Source organism: Squalius cephalus (assembly GCF_949319135.1).
Source record: "Squalius cephalus genome assembly, chromosome: 10".
NCBI classification, from domain to species: Eukaryota; Metazoa; Chordata; class Actinopteri; order Cypriniformes; family Leuciscidae; genus Squalius; species Squalius cephalus.
In genome coordinates, this window is record NC_137131.1 from 17,860,546 (window position 1) to 17,876,519 (window position 15,974).

Below are 15,974 nucleotides of genomic sequence, written 5' to 3' on the forward strand. Positions count from 1 at the left end.
ATCAAATCAACACAATGTAGGAAACCCATCTAGAGCAGGTAAGTAGCACTCTATAAGCAGTTTCACAGGTTGGCCTCAGATCTACTCTGTAAGTGTCTGTTTGGCACCTTTTGAGTTTGTTTCTGATCTGTTTTCCTGTTCTGTGAATGTCTGTGTTTCTTAGGGTATCGTTTACACGACAACGATATGCTTAAAAGGGAGAACTTTTTCCTTTGAGTTTTCCGCGTGCAGACGACACCATTGTCAAAACGATCCCCATTTACACAGATCCACAGATCCGTGAAAACAACTAAAAACGCTATATTCTGCTGCTAGGCGATTAGATGCCGATGAAACACTATAGACTGAACACGTAATACGCATGTGCATGGCGTCATCATCTTCAGAGTTTCGTGTTTTTGTAGTTTACGTTTTCAGACCCCCAAAACGCTGTTGTCATGTAAATGAACGTCCAAAACGCATAAAAAGTTTTACATTTTTAGTTGAAAATGGTGTCGTGTAAACAGCCCCTTAGTTAGCTTTCTAGTTTGCTACTTAGTTCTGTTCTTTGCCTGTTTGTTTCCATGGTAACTGATTTGATTCGAGTTTCAGTTCAGGTGTGTCTCGTGGGGCTATACATCTCCAGCCATCGTGGCCGAGCCTAGTGTCAAGGCCACGGAGGCCAATGTCCCCCTGAACTGCCCCCACCGCCCTAGAGGCTTCCTGTTCTACAAAGTCACGTCCTCGTCAGCCTCCAGGACTCCCACCCCTGTGGATGCAATACGGTGCGAGGACGAGCCTTCCGGGAGGGCGGGGTATTGTCATGTTGAGTCTGTTTGTCACGTTTTGAGTTTGTTTCTGATCAGTTTTCCTGTTCTGTGAATGTCTGGGTTTCTTAGTTAGCTTTCTAGTTTGCCAGTTAGTTCTGTCCTTTGCCTGTCCATGGTAACTGATTTGAGTTTCAATTCAGGTATGTCTCATTAGTTCCTTTGTTTGTTGTGTATTTAAACCCTGTGTGTCTTTCAGTTCTACGTCATTACTACATTGGTTCTGTTCCAGAGATTCTTCAGTGTTTTGTAGATTTCAGTTTAACAAAAGAAGCTGCTGCATCTAGATCCTGACAACATTTCTTTGTGCTGCCACCAGTGATCGTAACAGTAAGATCATTTGGTGGTTAAAAAGAAAGAAATTGTCAGGGTTATGTTTGTTCTTTGATATGTTTCTCTGTCCATGTCGGAGTTTGTTAAACTTCTAGTCTGTTTATTAGTTCCCCTCTGTTCCCTACCTGTTTGTCTCCTTGGTTACTAGTTTATTAGGTTCCTTGTTTCAGGTGTGTTGTGTTGTTAATTAGTCGTATTGAGTTAATTTTCCCCAGCTGTGTCTCGTTTCCCTGATCTGGTCTCTGTATTTAAGCCCTCTGTTTCTCCCTATTCCTTGTCTTGTATCTTTTACTTTAAGTTGATGTTTCCTGGCCTTATTTTTGAATTAAAGTCTCCTACTGAATCGCCTTCGTCATGCGCTTTGTCTCAACCACCTCAGCCGTAACAGTTACTGTTAACCAATTACTGTTTATTTTTTGCGGCGTTTTCTTTCGTTTGTTTTTTGTCATGGACATTACCGCAGTTGCCCTACTATGCCTGGAGCAGAAGGACCGCTCCCTGGAGTCTCACACCAGGGATTTCTTGGAGTTGGCGTGCCTAACGCATTATCCTGACCGCTCGCTATGTGTGTTCTACATTGCCAGCCTCAGCGAGCGGTCCCGGGCACGCCTCCCAGGGAGCGGTCCTCGTGAAGATTTCGCCGCATGTCTGGAGTGGGTGCTGGTAAACAACTCAGCATTCACCATCGGCCTCGCAGAGCCTACCAACACCCCTCCACCAAATCCAGAGTCTCGTCCCGCCGAGAGCCCCCTTCCAGAGTCTCGTCCCACCGAAAGCCCCCTTCCAGAGTCTCGTCCCACCGAGACCACCCTTCCAGAGTCTCGTCCCACCGAGACCACCGTTCCAGAGTCCCCTGTTCCTGCCCTCGTCCAGAGGAAGTATGTTCTATCTGTCTGCCCGGAACTATCCATCAGTCCTGCCGAGCCAGAGACTGTTCACGCCAGGTCAGCTGCGCCTGAACCCTCACATCCGGCCAAGATGGCCGCCGCCACGCCCGAGCCCTCGTCTCCAGCCAAGATGGCTGCCTCGCCGCCCGAGCCCTCAGCCAAGATGGCCGCCGCCATGCCTGAGCCCCCGTCTCCGACCAAGATGGCCGCTTTACCTCCTGAACCCTCGCCAAAGATGGCCGCCGCCACGCCACCTGAGCCCTTAACCACGAAGGTCGCTGCTACGTGCCTGTCCCTGAGTTTATCCCTGAGTTTATCATTCAGAATTCATTGTAATATGATGTTCTGCTACTCAAGCAACATTTATTATCAATGTTACAAACGGTTGTGCTGCTTAATATTTGTATGGAATCTGTTATGCATTTTTTTTTCATTAGAAAGTTCAAAAGAACAGCATTTATTTGAAAAAGATCTTTTAGTAAAAATGTTAATGTCTTAACTGTCAATTTTGAACAATTTAATGGATCCTTGCAGCATAAAATCATTCTAAATATAAAAGAATTGCAGATACACAACTATAACAATATTGTTGGAATCACTTTCAGAATGAAAGAATCAGAATCCATCCTGCTTTAAAGAGCTCAATCATTTAAAGCAGCAGACAACATATCTGCAGTATGTGCTTATAATAAACAGAACAAAATCGTGCGTTGGTGTAGACCTTTTACAGTCTATGGTGTAGACACTAAAATAGTTATCGGTATAGTTATTTTTATAGTCATCATTCTTGGTGTGAACTGGCCTTTATCCATGTTCTAACGCTGCTCTTTGTGGTATGCACACAGAAAACATAATAACTGATACTTGGGAATGACAGATTAAATGGATCATACTCCACCAGAATGTCATTCCCACATCAAGACAGATTGAGGCTGAATACAGACTTTGAATTAGTAAGCATATAGGACTCATTACCTCATGTTAATATACCCAGCGTATAGTTACTGTGATATGTTACCATAACATCTTAAAGTTTACATTCATATGAATGGTGTAATTTGACTTCACAATGTCAGCACATTTGCACTGGAAAAAAAACATTTTCAATTGGCGACAGAGAGAGAGAGAGAGAAGACTCTCTCAAAGTTCATGTGACATAGGCCTTTCTTCTCCAAAAATATAAATATGTGGATTAAAAAAGACTTATTTATACCAACCAGACTAATTAAGTTTTATATATAGCTCATATCTTAAAATAGGCTCAACTGGCAATGTGCACAGTTGGCATTCATTAAACTTCCCCAGCAAAAAGACTGCACTGTTATCACAAATGGCAGCTTTGTGTATATGAAAAATGAGCTTTTTCTTTCACAGTCCCATGAGAGAAGGCCAATGACCTTTTTATTTTCCCCCAAACAGCAAGGTTGGGGGAGAAAGACAGTGGCCAAGGTGATGCTGTAAACTTAAGAAAGTGAAAGAGAACTTTTCTACAAACTTATTTATTTTCTCCAAAATTGTTATTAATTTTTTTATTTTCATCTTTCATTTAATCTTTGCCAAAACAAAAACAGTCATGCCAATTAATTAAACTGTACTGAAATTAGGTTTGAAGATCTCGATTGCCATACAGAAGGGACTTCATGAGGTGCACCCAAATCTCTACAATAAAAAAGCTTGAGATAAAAAAAAACACTGTGAAACGTAATTATGTGTTCATTTCTGATTCTAAAATGTTGACGTCAGAGAGCTGCCACTTTGATCACATGTAATGAAATGTAGATTCAGAATAAACTATGGCTCAGTTTACATCAGTCCTTCATAAACGCTAGGGTGCACATTCCATTTTTCAGAGCCAAAGTCCAGCTTCAAGCAGAAATAAATATATTTCGTTCCATGTGACACAGTTGATTTTCACATGGCCCTTTACCACCGTTTGTTTATCGAAAACTCCAAACGGGTTTTCCCTCTCGGAAAGAGCACTGCGGCTCTGATGTTTGCTGTGCACATATTCCATTTCAAAGCCATGTGGCTCCCTCTTTCTCTGTCAAAGAGCCTCTGTAACTCCCTCTCTTGATCTCTTCCCTACACACACATCTGTCTATCCACCAACATGTGCAGAAAAAAATGAAGGAAAATAGGAACAGGGTCCAAAGGTGCTCCATCAACCTCTCACGTTATTAGTGATGGTCCCTCCTCTGTTTTCAATCCCTTAAAAACTGCTGGACGGAGGGAAACACTCACTTAAAATCTTTTCAGGGACCAAGACTGCATTAGTTCAGAGTGCATGAAACCCCTGCCACCAGGTTACTGATGGACAATCCCTCAGTGTCCATTATGCAAAGCCTAGAGAGAGTTTTAAGGCAATAATCTACACTATACCGACATGTTTTGACTTCCACACAAGGAGGCAAATATGCAGGTCTCAGAAACTTTGCATCAATCACATGCTTACACCAGATGGAGGCTTATGTTTTTTATTAGGCACTGTGTGTTAGAGATATTCACCATACTGCCAGAGGACAAGATCACATTCCCATCGATATCAGGTTGTTTTCGGTTTGATTTCCGATGCACCTCTGGGAATGCACTTGGGCGGGGTTGACAAGATTGATAGACAAGGGAGGACTGGGAAAAGGAGAGAAACCATGAATAATGCAAGTTATGAGATCATAGAACAGTGTTATCCATCTTTTTTTTCAACGTGGAAGTAAGCTATTTCTTGTGAATTTTGGAGACTTCCGATTCATTAGACGCCACCAACCTTTATCCTGCGCCCCATAACGCTTTGTGTGAATCATGGGAGTAAATTTCGTTAATCAATAAACAATCAGTGACTCCAAATACACTTGTCTAAAGGTTCGCTCAAAAAATGCAATAATAATAATTTGCAAAAACTGGGAGGTGGCATTCACCCCTCAACCATTGAACATCAAAAGAAAACTTAAAAGTGTAAAAGTATTAACAAATTACTATCAGCAGTCTTTTAGCAACAATATTACTGTATAGTAATAAATGTAAGTCTATATTATATAACATAAGTTTATGTTGAGTTAATCAAAAATGTTCCTTCATTAACTGGAACATTGATGAATATTTCAAAGTGCTTTTCCTCATTTTGACAGATAAATGTTGTATTTACCGGTAAACACTGCTGATAGGGATTGTAAGTCGAAAAAGAGAAGAAACCCAAATTTTTAAGTGCCGTGTGTAAAAAGGAAAAGATATGCGAGCATGGATTTTTTCTCGGAATCGGAAAATATATTACATTTTAATACGAAATACAAAGAGAAAAGAAAGGAAGAACAGAACACAGCTAAAGGACTAAAAATAACTTTTGGCACAGATATTCTTGTGATACCAATGTCACAATAAAATACCAAGAGCTACATTATTTTCCTGACTGATGAAAATTGAGCATTATTTGTAGCGCAACCTTATTATTTAAAACTATTTGTTTCAGTTATTTTAAGTGGAAGTTCCTTAAACCGGAAGTGACAACCATAATATTAAAAGCAGTAGGCTCATTTGGAAAAAGGTGGATAGGTAAATAATACACTAGAATAGTAATCTATCTATCTATAAATTACAGAAACGTCTGTCTGTGTGTGTGTGTGTGTGTCTGTCTGTCTGTCTGTCTGTCTGTCTGTCTGTCTGTGTGTGTGTGTGTCTGTTAACCACATATCTCTTGAACCGTTAGTCCGATGGATTTCAAACTTGACAGGTGTCACGCTACGGGCACGAGTAAGTGCAGTGCCAAGTTTGATGTTGTTTGGATGAGAAATGCAAAAGATATCGTTAAATATATCATTTTTATAAGGTTGTGGTTTAAAAATAAACATTCTGACACTAGAGAGTTGTATCGGTCAAAGAAGCCCCAAGAAGGTTGTGGTTTAAAAATAAACATTCTGACATAAACACTCAGTCAGCTACACTGTTTACTTCTGAATATTATAGTTTGGTTCCAGAACGTGATAAATCCATCTATCTATAAATTACAGAAACGTCTGTCTGTCTGTCTGTATGTCCGTCTGTCTGTCTGTGTGTTATTCGCATATCTCTCGAATGTGAGATAACCACTAAATGTGTGAAAACCACTATTTTCTGTTTCAAACTTTCACATAGCATCTTTAGGTTATAATAACATAAAAAATTCAAATCCAGATTTTGATTTTCAAAGATTGAATCAATATAAAGTTATTTTTGATCATATTGCCATCGCAAGAAATATCTCCTGAACTTTTTTGATGACGATCAGCTCACAAAAACTGATTTTGCACGGGCACTTTGCACTGCTCCCTGAATTGAGGCGCTTATTCATTTGTGGATGTAAACTGAATCTGTAAGTCAGCTATGCTGTTTACTTCTGAATATTATATTTCATTCTGGTGCGCTTAACGCTATCGCTACTGTGTAATAGTAGCCTGTGCTATTCACCAGCTAAACATATCCTATTCAATGCGTTCACAGTCTCTTTCACGGGCATCATTTGTAGTTGCCTATTCACAAACTGTTTGCTCAAGCATAGCTTTTCTCAGAGTTCACTGTGTGCTTTCTACCATGCACAAATAAAAATGTCACTGAACTTTTGCTGTGTAATTGTAACAATGTGCACTCAAACACACCAAACCAACAATTACTAAAAACACACACAAAAACTGATTTTGCACGGGCATTTTTTGCACTAGTACACTAGAATAGAATAAAGTAAAACTAGAATAAAGTGCAGTAAATGGTAAAACTTTCACTACAAACCAGTGTGTTAATGATTCCAACAATAAATTAACATATATGATAAAAAAACACAAGTCTGCAATATGAAGTAGCATATTTTTGTACAGCTAAAAAAAACTGGAAGCGGCCTGACACCAGAAGTTAAAATGGCTCTTACGATTAAAAAAAAAAATGTGGTAGATACTTGTGACATTTCATTAGGGCAATAATTCGCTTATTAGGTTATCTGAGATGACCATACCAAATATGCCTTATGCAGTCCATTATACACAGTGACACACCATCAGGTGGTGAAGTGTGCTTATCTATGCATTAATGGTTTACTGTATCAGTCAGATTTCCAGAGGAACTGGAAGTCCAGAGACCCAAGGAAATAACGTGTGAGGTTTGTGCATGTGCTCCTACCCGGCTAGTGAGAGCAGCCTGCTTGCTGAGCAGCTGGTCTCTGTCTGTGCACATCTGAGAAGGCAGATCCTTCGGCAGCCGGTTCTCCTCCAGCTCGCTGCTCTCGCCTGATACATCACCAGAGGAAAACATGGCAGGAAATGATAGGATGAACATGTGTTCTAATTATACCAGCAGACCCGTCACCAATGAGCTCATTCAGAGTGTAGTAGAGTATACCTGTGGGCGTATCAGCCAGGTTTCTGGTGATGATCTCACGGATGCGGGCAGGAACTGGCGTGGTGCTGGACTCCTCCTCATCCCCACGCACAGTGTAAGTCTTTTCCTCAGCACTGCTATCTGGGTTAAGCAGTGACTCCTCCAGCTTCTGCATTATCAATATTGGTGCACGGAGAGAGGCTCACACATACAATCAGGTGACCTAGTCTCACTGCAGATCTAAACAGCTTTGATGTTTGTTAATAAAACTATGTATTTGATTTATAATAATTGTTTATTATCAATGCAACTAGTTTGTGGTATCTGTATATGTTTCAATCTGTTATCACAACAGCACAAGGAAATGAGTCACCTGTCTTCAAGTTTCACAGAAGAACCTGAAACTGACCCACTGATCTACCTTAATTTGTTGAAACATTGCAAGGCTCGTTAATATTAAATCAAGCTCTCTCCTCTTTCATTCACACATGCTGTTTTGAATAGGTGCAATAACCTATTTAAGTTACAGCTGGTGAAGATCAGCTTTCCTGCTGGAAAACACGTAACGTTAACGTTACCTGAATCACGGCTTCCAGTCCTTGATCCCCTTCACAACTCATCTGGAAACTGGTAGTGATCCAATGCACTTTAATAACCGAACAGCCACGTTTTTCCAATTGTCCTCAATTCTTGCTGATACTTCAAGTGCTTTTAAACGCTTAAACTGGGTTTAGCAAGTTGCTATGTAAGCTAATAAAGTTTTACATGCATTAAAAGATTTGCTCTAACGTTATAGGAAAAACAATGTTGCAGAGTGATTTGCACTTCAATGTCAAAGCTTTAATAACGCGCACAAGCATATTAAACGCAAACTATTTAACGTTAGTGTTGGTATGAAGCCACAAGTGTAAAAGTTGCAATCACAGCGCAAGCTTGAGGTGGGTGCCTATGGTTGCCAGGGAAACCGGACGCTCTCGCGTGTTGTCATGAGAATTAAAACGCAAGCTTTTCGGCTTCCATAGTTACAAACGCAGCAAGTCACGACTGAACAAATACAACACTGGTTATTCCAGTCATTGTTGCAACTTTGTTAAAAATTCATTATGTTGATGATAACTAACAAGTGTTTTAAACGGCACAATTTTGTAATAAACATTATCAAACATTTTTTCTGATTAAAAATAAAACACATTTCTAAAAAAATTAAATCAAAAATAATAAGATTAAGAATTCTTGAATTAGAATTTTACAGGAAAAATCATGTGATACAAAAACAAAAATGCTTAAACATAAACATTTATTGACCACATGAAGGCAAATAACAACTAGCTGCTACATATAAGGCTAAAAAGCATACCCCTTATAGCCTAACAATACACAAAACTCAATATACACAATTTTACACAAATAAAATAAATAATTGATTTTATCTTTAGAGTAAAACAAATTAGTGACCTCACATTCCCTAATAGCACACGTTTTTTTTTTTTTTTTTTTTTTTTGAGTGTTTGCAATACATCTCTAAGACATTTCCTATCATATGTTAAATAGACATTCAGAAAACGTCTTTAAGATGTATGATTTAGAATGAATGTAAACTGACTTTTTAAAGATGTTTATCAGATGTTTGTACACAGCAGATGCTTTCCAGATGAACTGCTCTTTAACACATCTTGGAGAAGTATGTGTGCTCTCTGGGTTATGATTGTTATAAACTGATATTGTAATTCCTTTTTCGCCAGTGTACACTGAGAAAAGTGGACATTTTGCACCAAAGCTTAAGTCAGGATTTAGGGGACAGGACAGATATTAAGTCTCCTCAGGGAAGAATTCAGTCCACTGTGAAGTGTCCAGGAAGATGGAACAGCAGCCACTGTAGGACCAGAGTCTGGGAAGAAAGCAGTCCACCTTCCAAGTGTTGGAGGCACGGTTGTATACTTCCACTTCCACACCGTAATCCCCCTCCATTCCCTTCCAGTGCCCTCCAGTCACATACAATTGCCTGCCTAGAACCACTAAATCCCCATTCTCATGAAGAGTGTGCAGATACTGAATCTGGGAAGAAAAATGCCAAACATAAAAACAGTACATGAGGGTGCGGCTAATTTTATATGTGCTTGATTTTCTGTGTAAAAAAGAAAAAAGAAAAAAAAATCACATAAAACTCACTTTTTCCCACATATTACCCTCTGGGTCATACAAATAAACCTTTTTGGTGTTATCTGCTACGAGGTAAATGACTCCATCCATAGAGACAGAGCGGGGAGAAGAGAGATATTTAGGAATAAAAGGAGAGCAGATGATACACCAGCTATCTGTTGAAGAAGAGAACCCTCATTTACAAAAGTATACTCTGACTACATAGTATTGAACTGTGCTTCAATGTTGGCAGGGCTCCATGAGTGAACACTCTTGTAAAGTGTCTCATAAAATTGTTCTGAATTACTAGTTCCAAACTACTAGAGGCTCTAATATGACAGATGTGGTTTGTTTTTAATGATACTTGTGATGTAATACACGTTGACATGTGTTGTTTCTTACCTATGACAGGGTTGTAGCACTGCATAGTCAGGGCATTATATTTAACAGCACAAGAACCAATGAGGTACAGCTTTCCTTCACACGATGTGGCTGTAAAGTTAGTCACATACTTCAGTGCTGGGCCCGTGGGAGTCCAGCAATTACTGAATGGGTCATAATGTTCAACTTCGACAAAATCCATTGTAGTTCCTGTCAATGAAAAAGAAAAAAGAAAAATACATAAAAATGTCCAGTTCTGCAGGGAAATCTACACAAATGTCTTTGTCTGAAGCATGCAGTTGGAACCTGATTTGTTTTCTTACCACCAATTACATAAATCTCTCCATTGAGAGTTGCAGAAGAGTGGTTAGTCCTGGGCCGCAACATTGGGGCGACTGTGACCCACTTCCCCTCACGAGTGATGAACTTCCAGGTCTCTGTGGTGGACCACGTGTTGGACTGAGACCCTCTTGATCCTCCTGAGAGTTATAAAAAATCTTGTAAATGGGTATTTTTTCCATTCCATGTAAATTCAGATGAAGGCTTAGCTGATTTATTTGAATAAATCCTCAGCTCAACAGGAAGGTTCAACTGTCCCCATTGGTGACCAGACAACATTAGGCAATAATGCCCCAAGTATCCCAGGTCATCCCAAAGTTAATGTTCTGCTTCTTTGCGTTCTAGTCCCCACATTTCTAAAGTGATTTCATGTCTTATGTGAGTCTTAGCAGGATTGTCTATAAGACATGGGACTGTTTTATCTCAGCATCTCCAAATCCTCATTGGAGATGACGTTCCATTCATGTGTGTAATAACTATAAATCTTACTGATCCTTTCCCAAAGGGCACAGGCTCTATAAATACCATGAAAATCTTTGGATTGTTTTCTCTTGGTAAAAACAGAGAGACTTTTTTATTTGTATCATTTCATTCTGTTTTCTTTGTCATTATGATTTGAGGCATGCAGACCAAACCAACCAATCAGCTAATTATCAATACTACTATAAATATTGTGAAGAAAACATTTTTGTCTAAGTTGATATGGGTGGTACAGCCCTAAGGTAATGGTTACATATCTTATGAAAAGAGTTCAGCTCACCTGTGACATACACATTGCTGTTTAATGAGACAACAGAATAACCCCATTTATTGTAGTTGGGAAAATCAGGTAACTGAAACCACTGCCCTATGGGAAAAAAAAAAAGAAATTTTCTTCTTAAAAATGCACATGTATACAGTATATAGCGTGAAGTAGGGTAAATGAGATCTCATCACATAAGAACCAGCTAGAACATGGTTGTTAACTACCAATTAAAAGTTTGGATATACATGCTAATTTTTTATTATTACTGTTTTTAACATTTTAGAATAAGTAAAGTAAAGGTCATCAAAGGATATTGAATAATACATTTTTTTTTTAACCAGCAACAAGAGATGAAGCATCGTACTTACCCTTTTAAAAATAAAAATTTTAGTATAGTAAAGAAATTCATACATGAGCAAATTTCTGTCCAAAACTAATTTCAAGCATTTAATCATAAGCTTCTAGATGAACACGAAAAAAATCTTCTAGGAACACGAAAAAGCATACAGTACATAAATGAACAATGTGTACTCTTTCTCCATGTTACTTGTTTATTTGTCAGCACTAGGGCTTTTGTGAAAACAGAGAGAGAGAGAGAGAGAGAGAGAGAGAGAGAGAGAGAGAGAGAGAGAGAGAGAGAGAGAGAGAGAGAGAGAGAGAGAGAGCGTGCATAATTATTATCATATTTTTTCCCACAGCAAATTTTACCAATTTCAAACCACATCAATCTTAATGACTACTATTAATTTTGTATTTGATCATTTATAAGTGATATATAATTGTTAAGGAAGGCTGGGAGTGGAAGTGGAAGCCTTATATTCGGGTGTGCAAAATTATTAAGCAGGTTTTCTTTTACAGGTAAAATGGGCCAAAAAAGAGATTTAACTCGCACTGAAAGGTCAAAAATTATATTAAATGCTCATGAAAAGAATGAAATACTAATGCAATACTAGAAACTGCTAAATTAAGGCTTGACCAATGAACAGCAAAACACTCATTGGTTCAGCAGAGTCATACAAAAACCGGCCAAGAAGAAAAGACATGTTAACTGCCAAAAAAAAAGGAACTAAGGTGAAGAATTAGGTGTGAAACCATCAGGAACCCTTTAGTCTCCAGTGCCACCATTTCCCAGAGCTGCAACCTATCCTGGAGTCTCCAGAAGTACAAGGTGTCAGGATCTCAGAGACTTTGCTATGGTAAAGAATCCTGAAATATGACCCACATGTAATAAGAATCACAAGCTGAAGTGTTGTGAAATACATGAAGACTTGTTTTTTATAGACAGATAGGTTGGGAGTGACTCTTGAAGGACCAGCACCACATCCTGTCGTACCACTGTTTGAAGAATTAATCTTCCAGAATCTGGCAGTAAGTTTTGGGAGTTGATTTTAAGTCCATCTCCTACCCTGAAAGGTCCAACTTGGTCATTGTCTGGCTTGAACTGGTGCTGGTCCCTCAAGAGTCACTCTCAACCTATCTGTCTATAAAGCCTTCAGACAGATAGGTTGTCTATAAACAGTCTTACGTATTTCAGCTTGTGATTCTTATTAAGTGTGGGTCATATTTTAGGATTCTTTACTGTAGCAAAGTCTCTGAGATCCTGACACCTGCCATTCTGGGAAATGGTGACACTGGAGACTAAAGGGTTCCTGATAGATTCAAATCTAATTCTTGACTTTAATTCTTAATTTTCTTTGCAGTTAACATGTATCTTTTCTTCTTGACTGTTTTTCTATGACACTGCTGAGCTTATGAACGTTTTGCTGTCCATTTGTCACACCTTAATTTTTAGTGCAGTTTTATAAGTTAAATCTCTTTTTTGGCCCGTTTTAACTGTAAAAGAAAACCTGCTTAATAATATATATAAGGCATTTTCACTTCCAGCCTTCCTTAACAATTAAATATCACTTAAAAATGATTTAATTACAAAATTAATAGCAGTTATAAAGATTGATGTAGTTTGGAATTGGTCAAATGTGCTTGGAAAAAAATATAAATAAGATAAATAAGAATATCAATTTGCATATATATATACACTGTATATATTCAAATCCTGCTCACATTATGGGTGTTGTGTAGGTTTCCTATATTTTTGGCAAAAGGGAACACCACAGCCATTTTCTTTTTTTTTCTACTGCATACAGGCATAGACAGTAAAAGAAATGGACACAGCGACCCCATTGGATTCAACAGAGAAAAGTGAAGTCAATTAGAAGCACTCACTTCCTGATGGCCGAGCGTACTGCGCAGACTCAAACTGAGCTTGACGACGTAGATGTGACGTGAGAAACCTGTCTGTCTTCTAGTAGCAGTGCCAAGAGAAATCTGAATCATTCCCTTCCGAAACTTGCAGAGACGGAGAGTGTGAGTAGGAGGTGTCCATGAACTAAGAGCAGGAGCAACTTTTGCTAAGTATTCTGATTAATTATTTTGTCATTTTGCCTCCACGTCCCCCCGATTGCCCGCGAGCTTCTCCTCCTGTCCATACGGTAATCTCTCTACTGTGCGACAGAGAGTCGCGTGGTTATGACGCAATCGTTAGCCTATTTTTACAAAAACTGCTTCTACAGGGCCATAACGTAAGATACAAGTTGAGCCTTTTATACATTTTCGTGTTTCTTTAGAAATAAATAATGGACTAATGGAGTCTTTAAACGCCTCAGATGTAAAGTTATTCGCTGTCAAAGTGCCCATTCCAAATGAATGGGAGTCAATAGAATGCTAACAGTAGGTGATGGTCTGCTAATCAATGGCGGCCCCCGGGGAAGCTTCAGTTTCGGCTGAAAGATTACCCCCTTGCATACAGCCAAAGTTTATTAAAAGAGCATCTTGTTAGCAGTGAATTACCCCTTGAAGTGTATTCAGATTTGACTGGTAGTATGCAGAACAGATCTTAAGTGTTCCACATTATGGTAATTCTCCCTAGTGGAGTTGCTGTGCCAGCTGAAGTTGTCCTTACCAAGCTTTGGGTTGTAGAAACAACAATTTCTGGGGTGCAACCTTCTATCTGTGTCTTCATCTTCATCCTCGTCTTCATCGTCCGAGTCATCCAGCGAGGGACCACCCATCACAAATAAAACCTCCTGCAGGTTGAGGGCATTCTGAGTGACTCTTTGCTCTGACATACCTCCAGTCATTTCTCGTTTCTGAAGAATAAAACAACAACACAAAATGTATTTTGTAGAATGGAACATTAGGTTTAAGAAACCTGAATAAAATAGATTTGTCTGACCTCTCTACATATTCCCTCCACCAACTCTTTGGATTCAAGCGAGTTCTGCACCAATGGCTCTTTGAGCAAGTTCTCAGTGAGGTAGGATTCTGGGAGGAGGGAAAGCTTAGCCAAGCTCAACAATTCTCGCAAGTGGCAGATCCGATTTTCACTACAATGCCTGACCCAGGCCAAAACTGCTTCGGTACAGGACCAGTCATCTCTTATATGCAGATCCTCATCCTTCAGGCAGGCCACCAGCCTGTCTTTCTCCAACAGCAAAATCTCCTCATGTTGTTGCACTGCCTCAAAGTTCTCAAGGAGGAAGCCCCATGCTTTAGCAACCACTTCAGGGCATCCATGGATCTCTCCAAACTCAAGGATTCCCAAGCAGTTTGTGGCATCTATCTGGTGCTGCAAATATCGGCTGCATACAGTACGGACAGTGTGGAACTGGAGCTGGCTGGACGTGCACATGAGTCCCTCCACATTGTTTTTGTTGATGGTGAGTTTCCCTGTATAAGCAAAGTCCAACAGTGTTGACAATACATTCGGATCTACATCATGAAGCTCGACACGAGCAGCAATGCTCTCCACGAAATCACCTGAGAACATGGAATGGAAATAATGGCTGCAGAGTGCAAGGATTCCACGGTGACAGGGGAAATCCCGTCCACCAGCGCTCAGGGTGACATCCACAAGTTTGGGTTGAGAACAGAGGGAGCGCAGGCCCTCTAAGATGCTCTGCGGGTGGGAAGAGAGGCAGAAGTCTAGGTCGTCTACATTACGCACCATGACGACACTCTGACCTGTGGCCTTAATGCATTCAGGGCCAACCAACAGATGTTTTCAGTGTTTACCTACATCGGACAAGACAAATGGGTATAATCAGTCACATGAAATCTGATTGCGACATTCATGATCAGAGCAGTGTGGAGCCTCCAGTGACCTGAGGACAAATGTTCAGTCTTTCTGCTTGGTAACAGAACATTTCAGAAACAAATTGGTAGAGAATGAAGTCATGATAGAACATCAATATAAGTCAAATTATCAGATGATTTTCACCAAAGTTAAAAACAGGTTCTTGCCAAAGACAATATATCTGAAAGGCACACTGGGAGAGTATAATTCTGAGAATTAAACTTACTAACATTCAAGATGATTTTTGTTGCCTGTAAGAGAGTTTGCACACATAACACACTAAAAAATATATATCACTGGCGAATCAAAAGAAGATGTCAAACAAGAAAAAAATAGCCATTCTTGTGAATTTCCGATATGATTGTTGTTTCTGAACCGTCTATGACGTTGATTTAATCGGAACAACAAAATGACTCAAAGTAAATTGAAAAGTATACACTTTCCCCTTAATATTCAAAATAATTTTCTTTACTTGTTTTCTATAATGTGCAACACAAATATATCTGTTAACATTTTCTCAAATAACAGACACTTCAAATAATGTTTAGGTCCATTTACTTAAAATACAAAGTTTGTTGTCCAAGGAGCAACTGACAGTACTTATAACATTTGGAAAGTTTAATTTCTTCTTTTTAAGACAAAAAATACTCTAAATTAAACTTACCTGCCTGCGAATGAAAGCAGAAACCATTCATTATTCACAGTACTTTTTTTAAAAAGGCAATCTATTTTGTTGCTGCTGTCTGAAATGGGGGACACGTTGTCTTCTGCAGTCACTGGGAGAGCATGCTTGTCTTTCACATTGCTATTTTTAGGCCAGTCAAAATAGTAGAGTTAAGTTCCCAGCTGCTCTTAAAGAGATACACACAACACTCTGT

At 39.3% G+C, this 15,974-nt stretch overlaps 2 protein-coding genes across 4 annotated transcripts in view; both read right to left on the minus strand.

Moving 5' to 3' along the window:
• crocc2 (ciliary rootlet coiled-coil, rootletin family member 2) overlaps positions 1 to 8,510 on the minus strand; it is a 48,157-nt gene extending 39,647 nt beyond the window's left edge. The window contains exons 1-4 of one of the 2 annotated variants that reach the window (XM_079882842.1): positions 7,939 to 8,510; positions 7,382 to 7,529; positions 7,163 to 7,269; positions 4,532 to 4,651 (exon numbers count right to left, since the gene is read on the minus strand). In XM_079882842.1, coding sequence (XP_079738968.1) covers positions 4,532 to 4,651; positions 7,163 to 7,269; positions 7,382 to 7,529; positions 7,939 to 7,980 — 417 coding nt within the window. In that variant the 5' untranslated portion in view covers positions 7,981 to 8,510. The remainder of the gene's footprint in view (positions 1 to 4,531; positions 4,652 to 7,162; positions 7,270 to 7,381; positions 7,530 to 7,938) is intronic. The other variant, XM_079882843.1, reaches the window with a different exon arrangement.
• A 130-nt stretch (positions 8,511 to 8,640) lies between these two features.
• klhl30 (kelch-like family member 30) lies at positions 8,641 to 15,974 on the minus strand. 2 transcript variants are annotated; one of them, XM_079882845.1, is made up of 8 exons: positions 15,761 to 15,974; positions 14,197 to 15,035; positions 13,924 to 14,110; positions 10,980 to 11,066; positions 10,204 to 10,359; positions 9,902 to 10,090; positions 9,530 to 9,675; positions 8,641 to 9,415 (listed from the first exon to the last, which is right to left on the minus strand). In XM_079882845.1, exons 2-8 carry the CDS (start codon positions 14,968 to 14,970, stop codon positions 9,170 to 9,172), a joined length of 1,785 nt encoding a protein of 594 aa, XP_079738971.1. In that variant the 5' UTR covers positions 14,971 to 15,035; positions 15,761 to 15,974; the 3' UTR covers positions 8,641 to 9,169. The 2 variants fall into 2 exon arrangements, with proteins under 2 accessions (XP_079738971.1, XP_079738972.1); XM_079882846.1 differs by having other exon boundaries at positions 15,765 to 15,878.

Coding starts and splice junctions, on each gene's coding strand:
- klhl30 (XM_079882845.1), bottom strand. CDS start 14,970: ATGGTGCGTAATGTAGACGACCTAGACTTCTGCCTCTCTTCCCACCCG. Junction 14,111..14,196: donor TGGAGGGAATATGTAGAGAG/GTCAGACAAATC, acceptor TTTATTCTTCAG/AAACGAGAAATGACTGGAGG. Junction 10,091..10,203: donor AGAGATTTATGTAATTGGTG/GTAAGAAAACAA, acceptor TTTCATTGACAG/GAACTACAATGGATTTTGTC.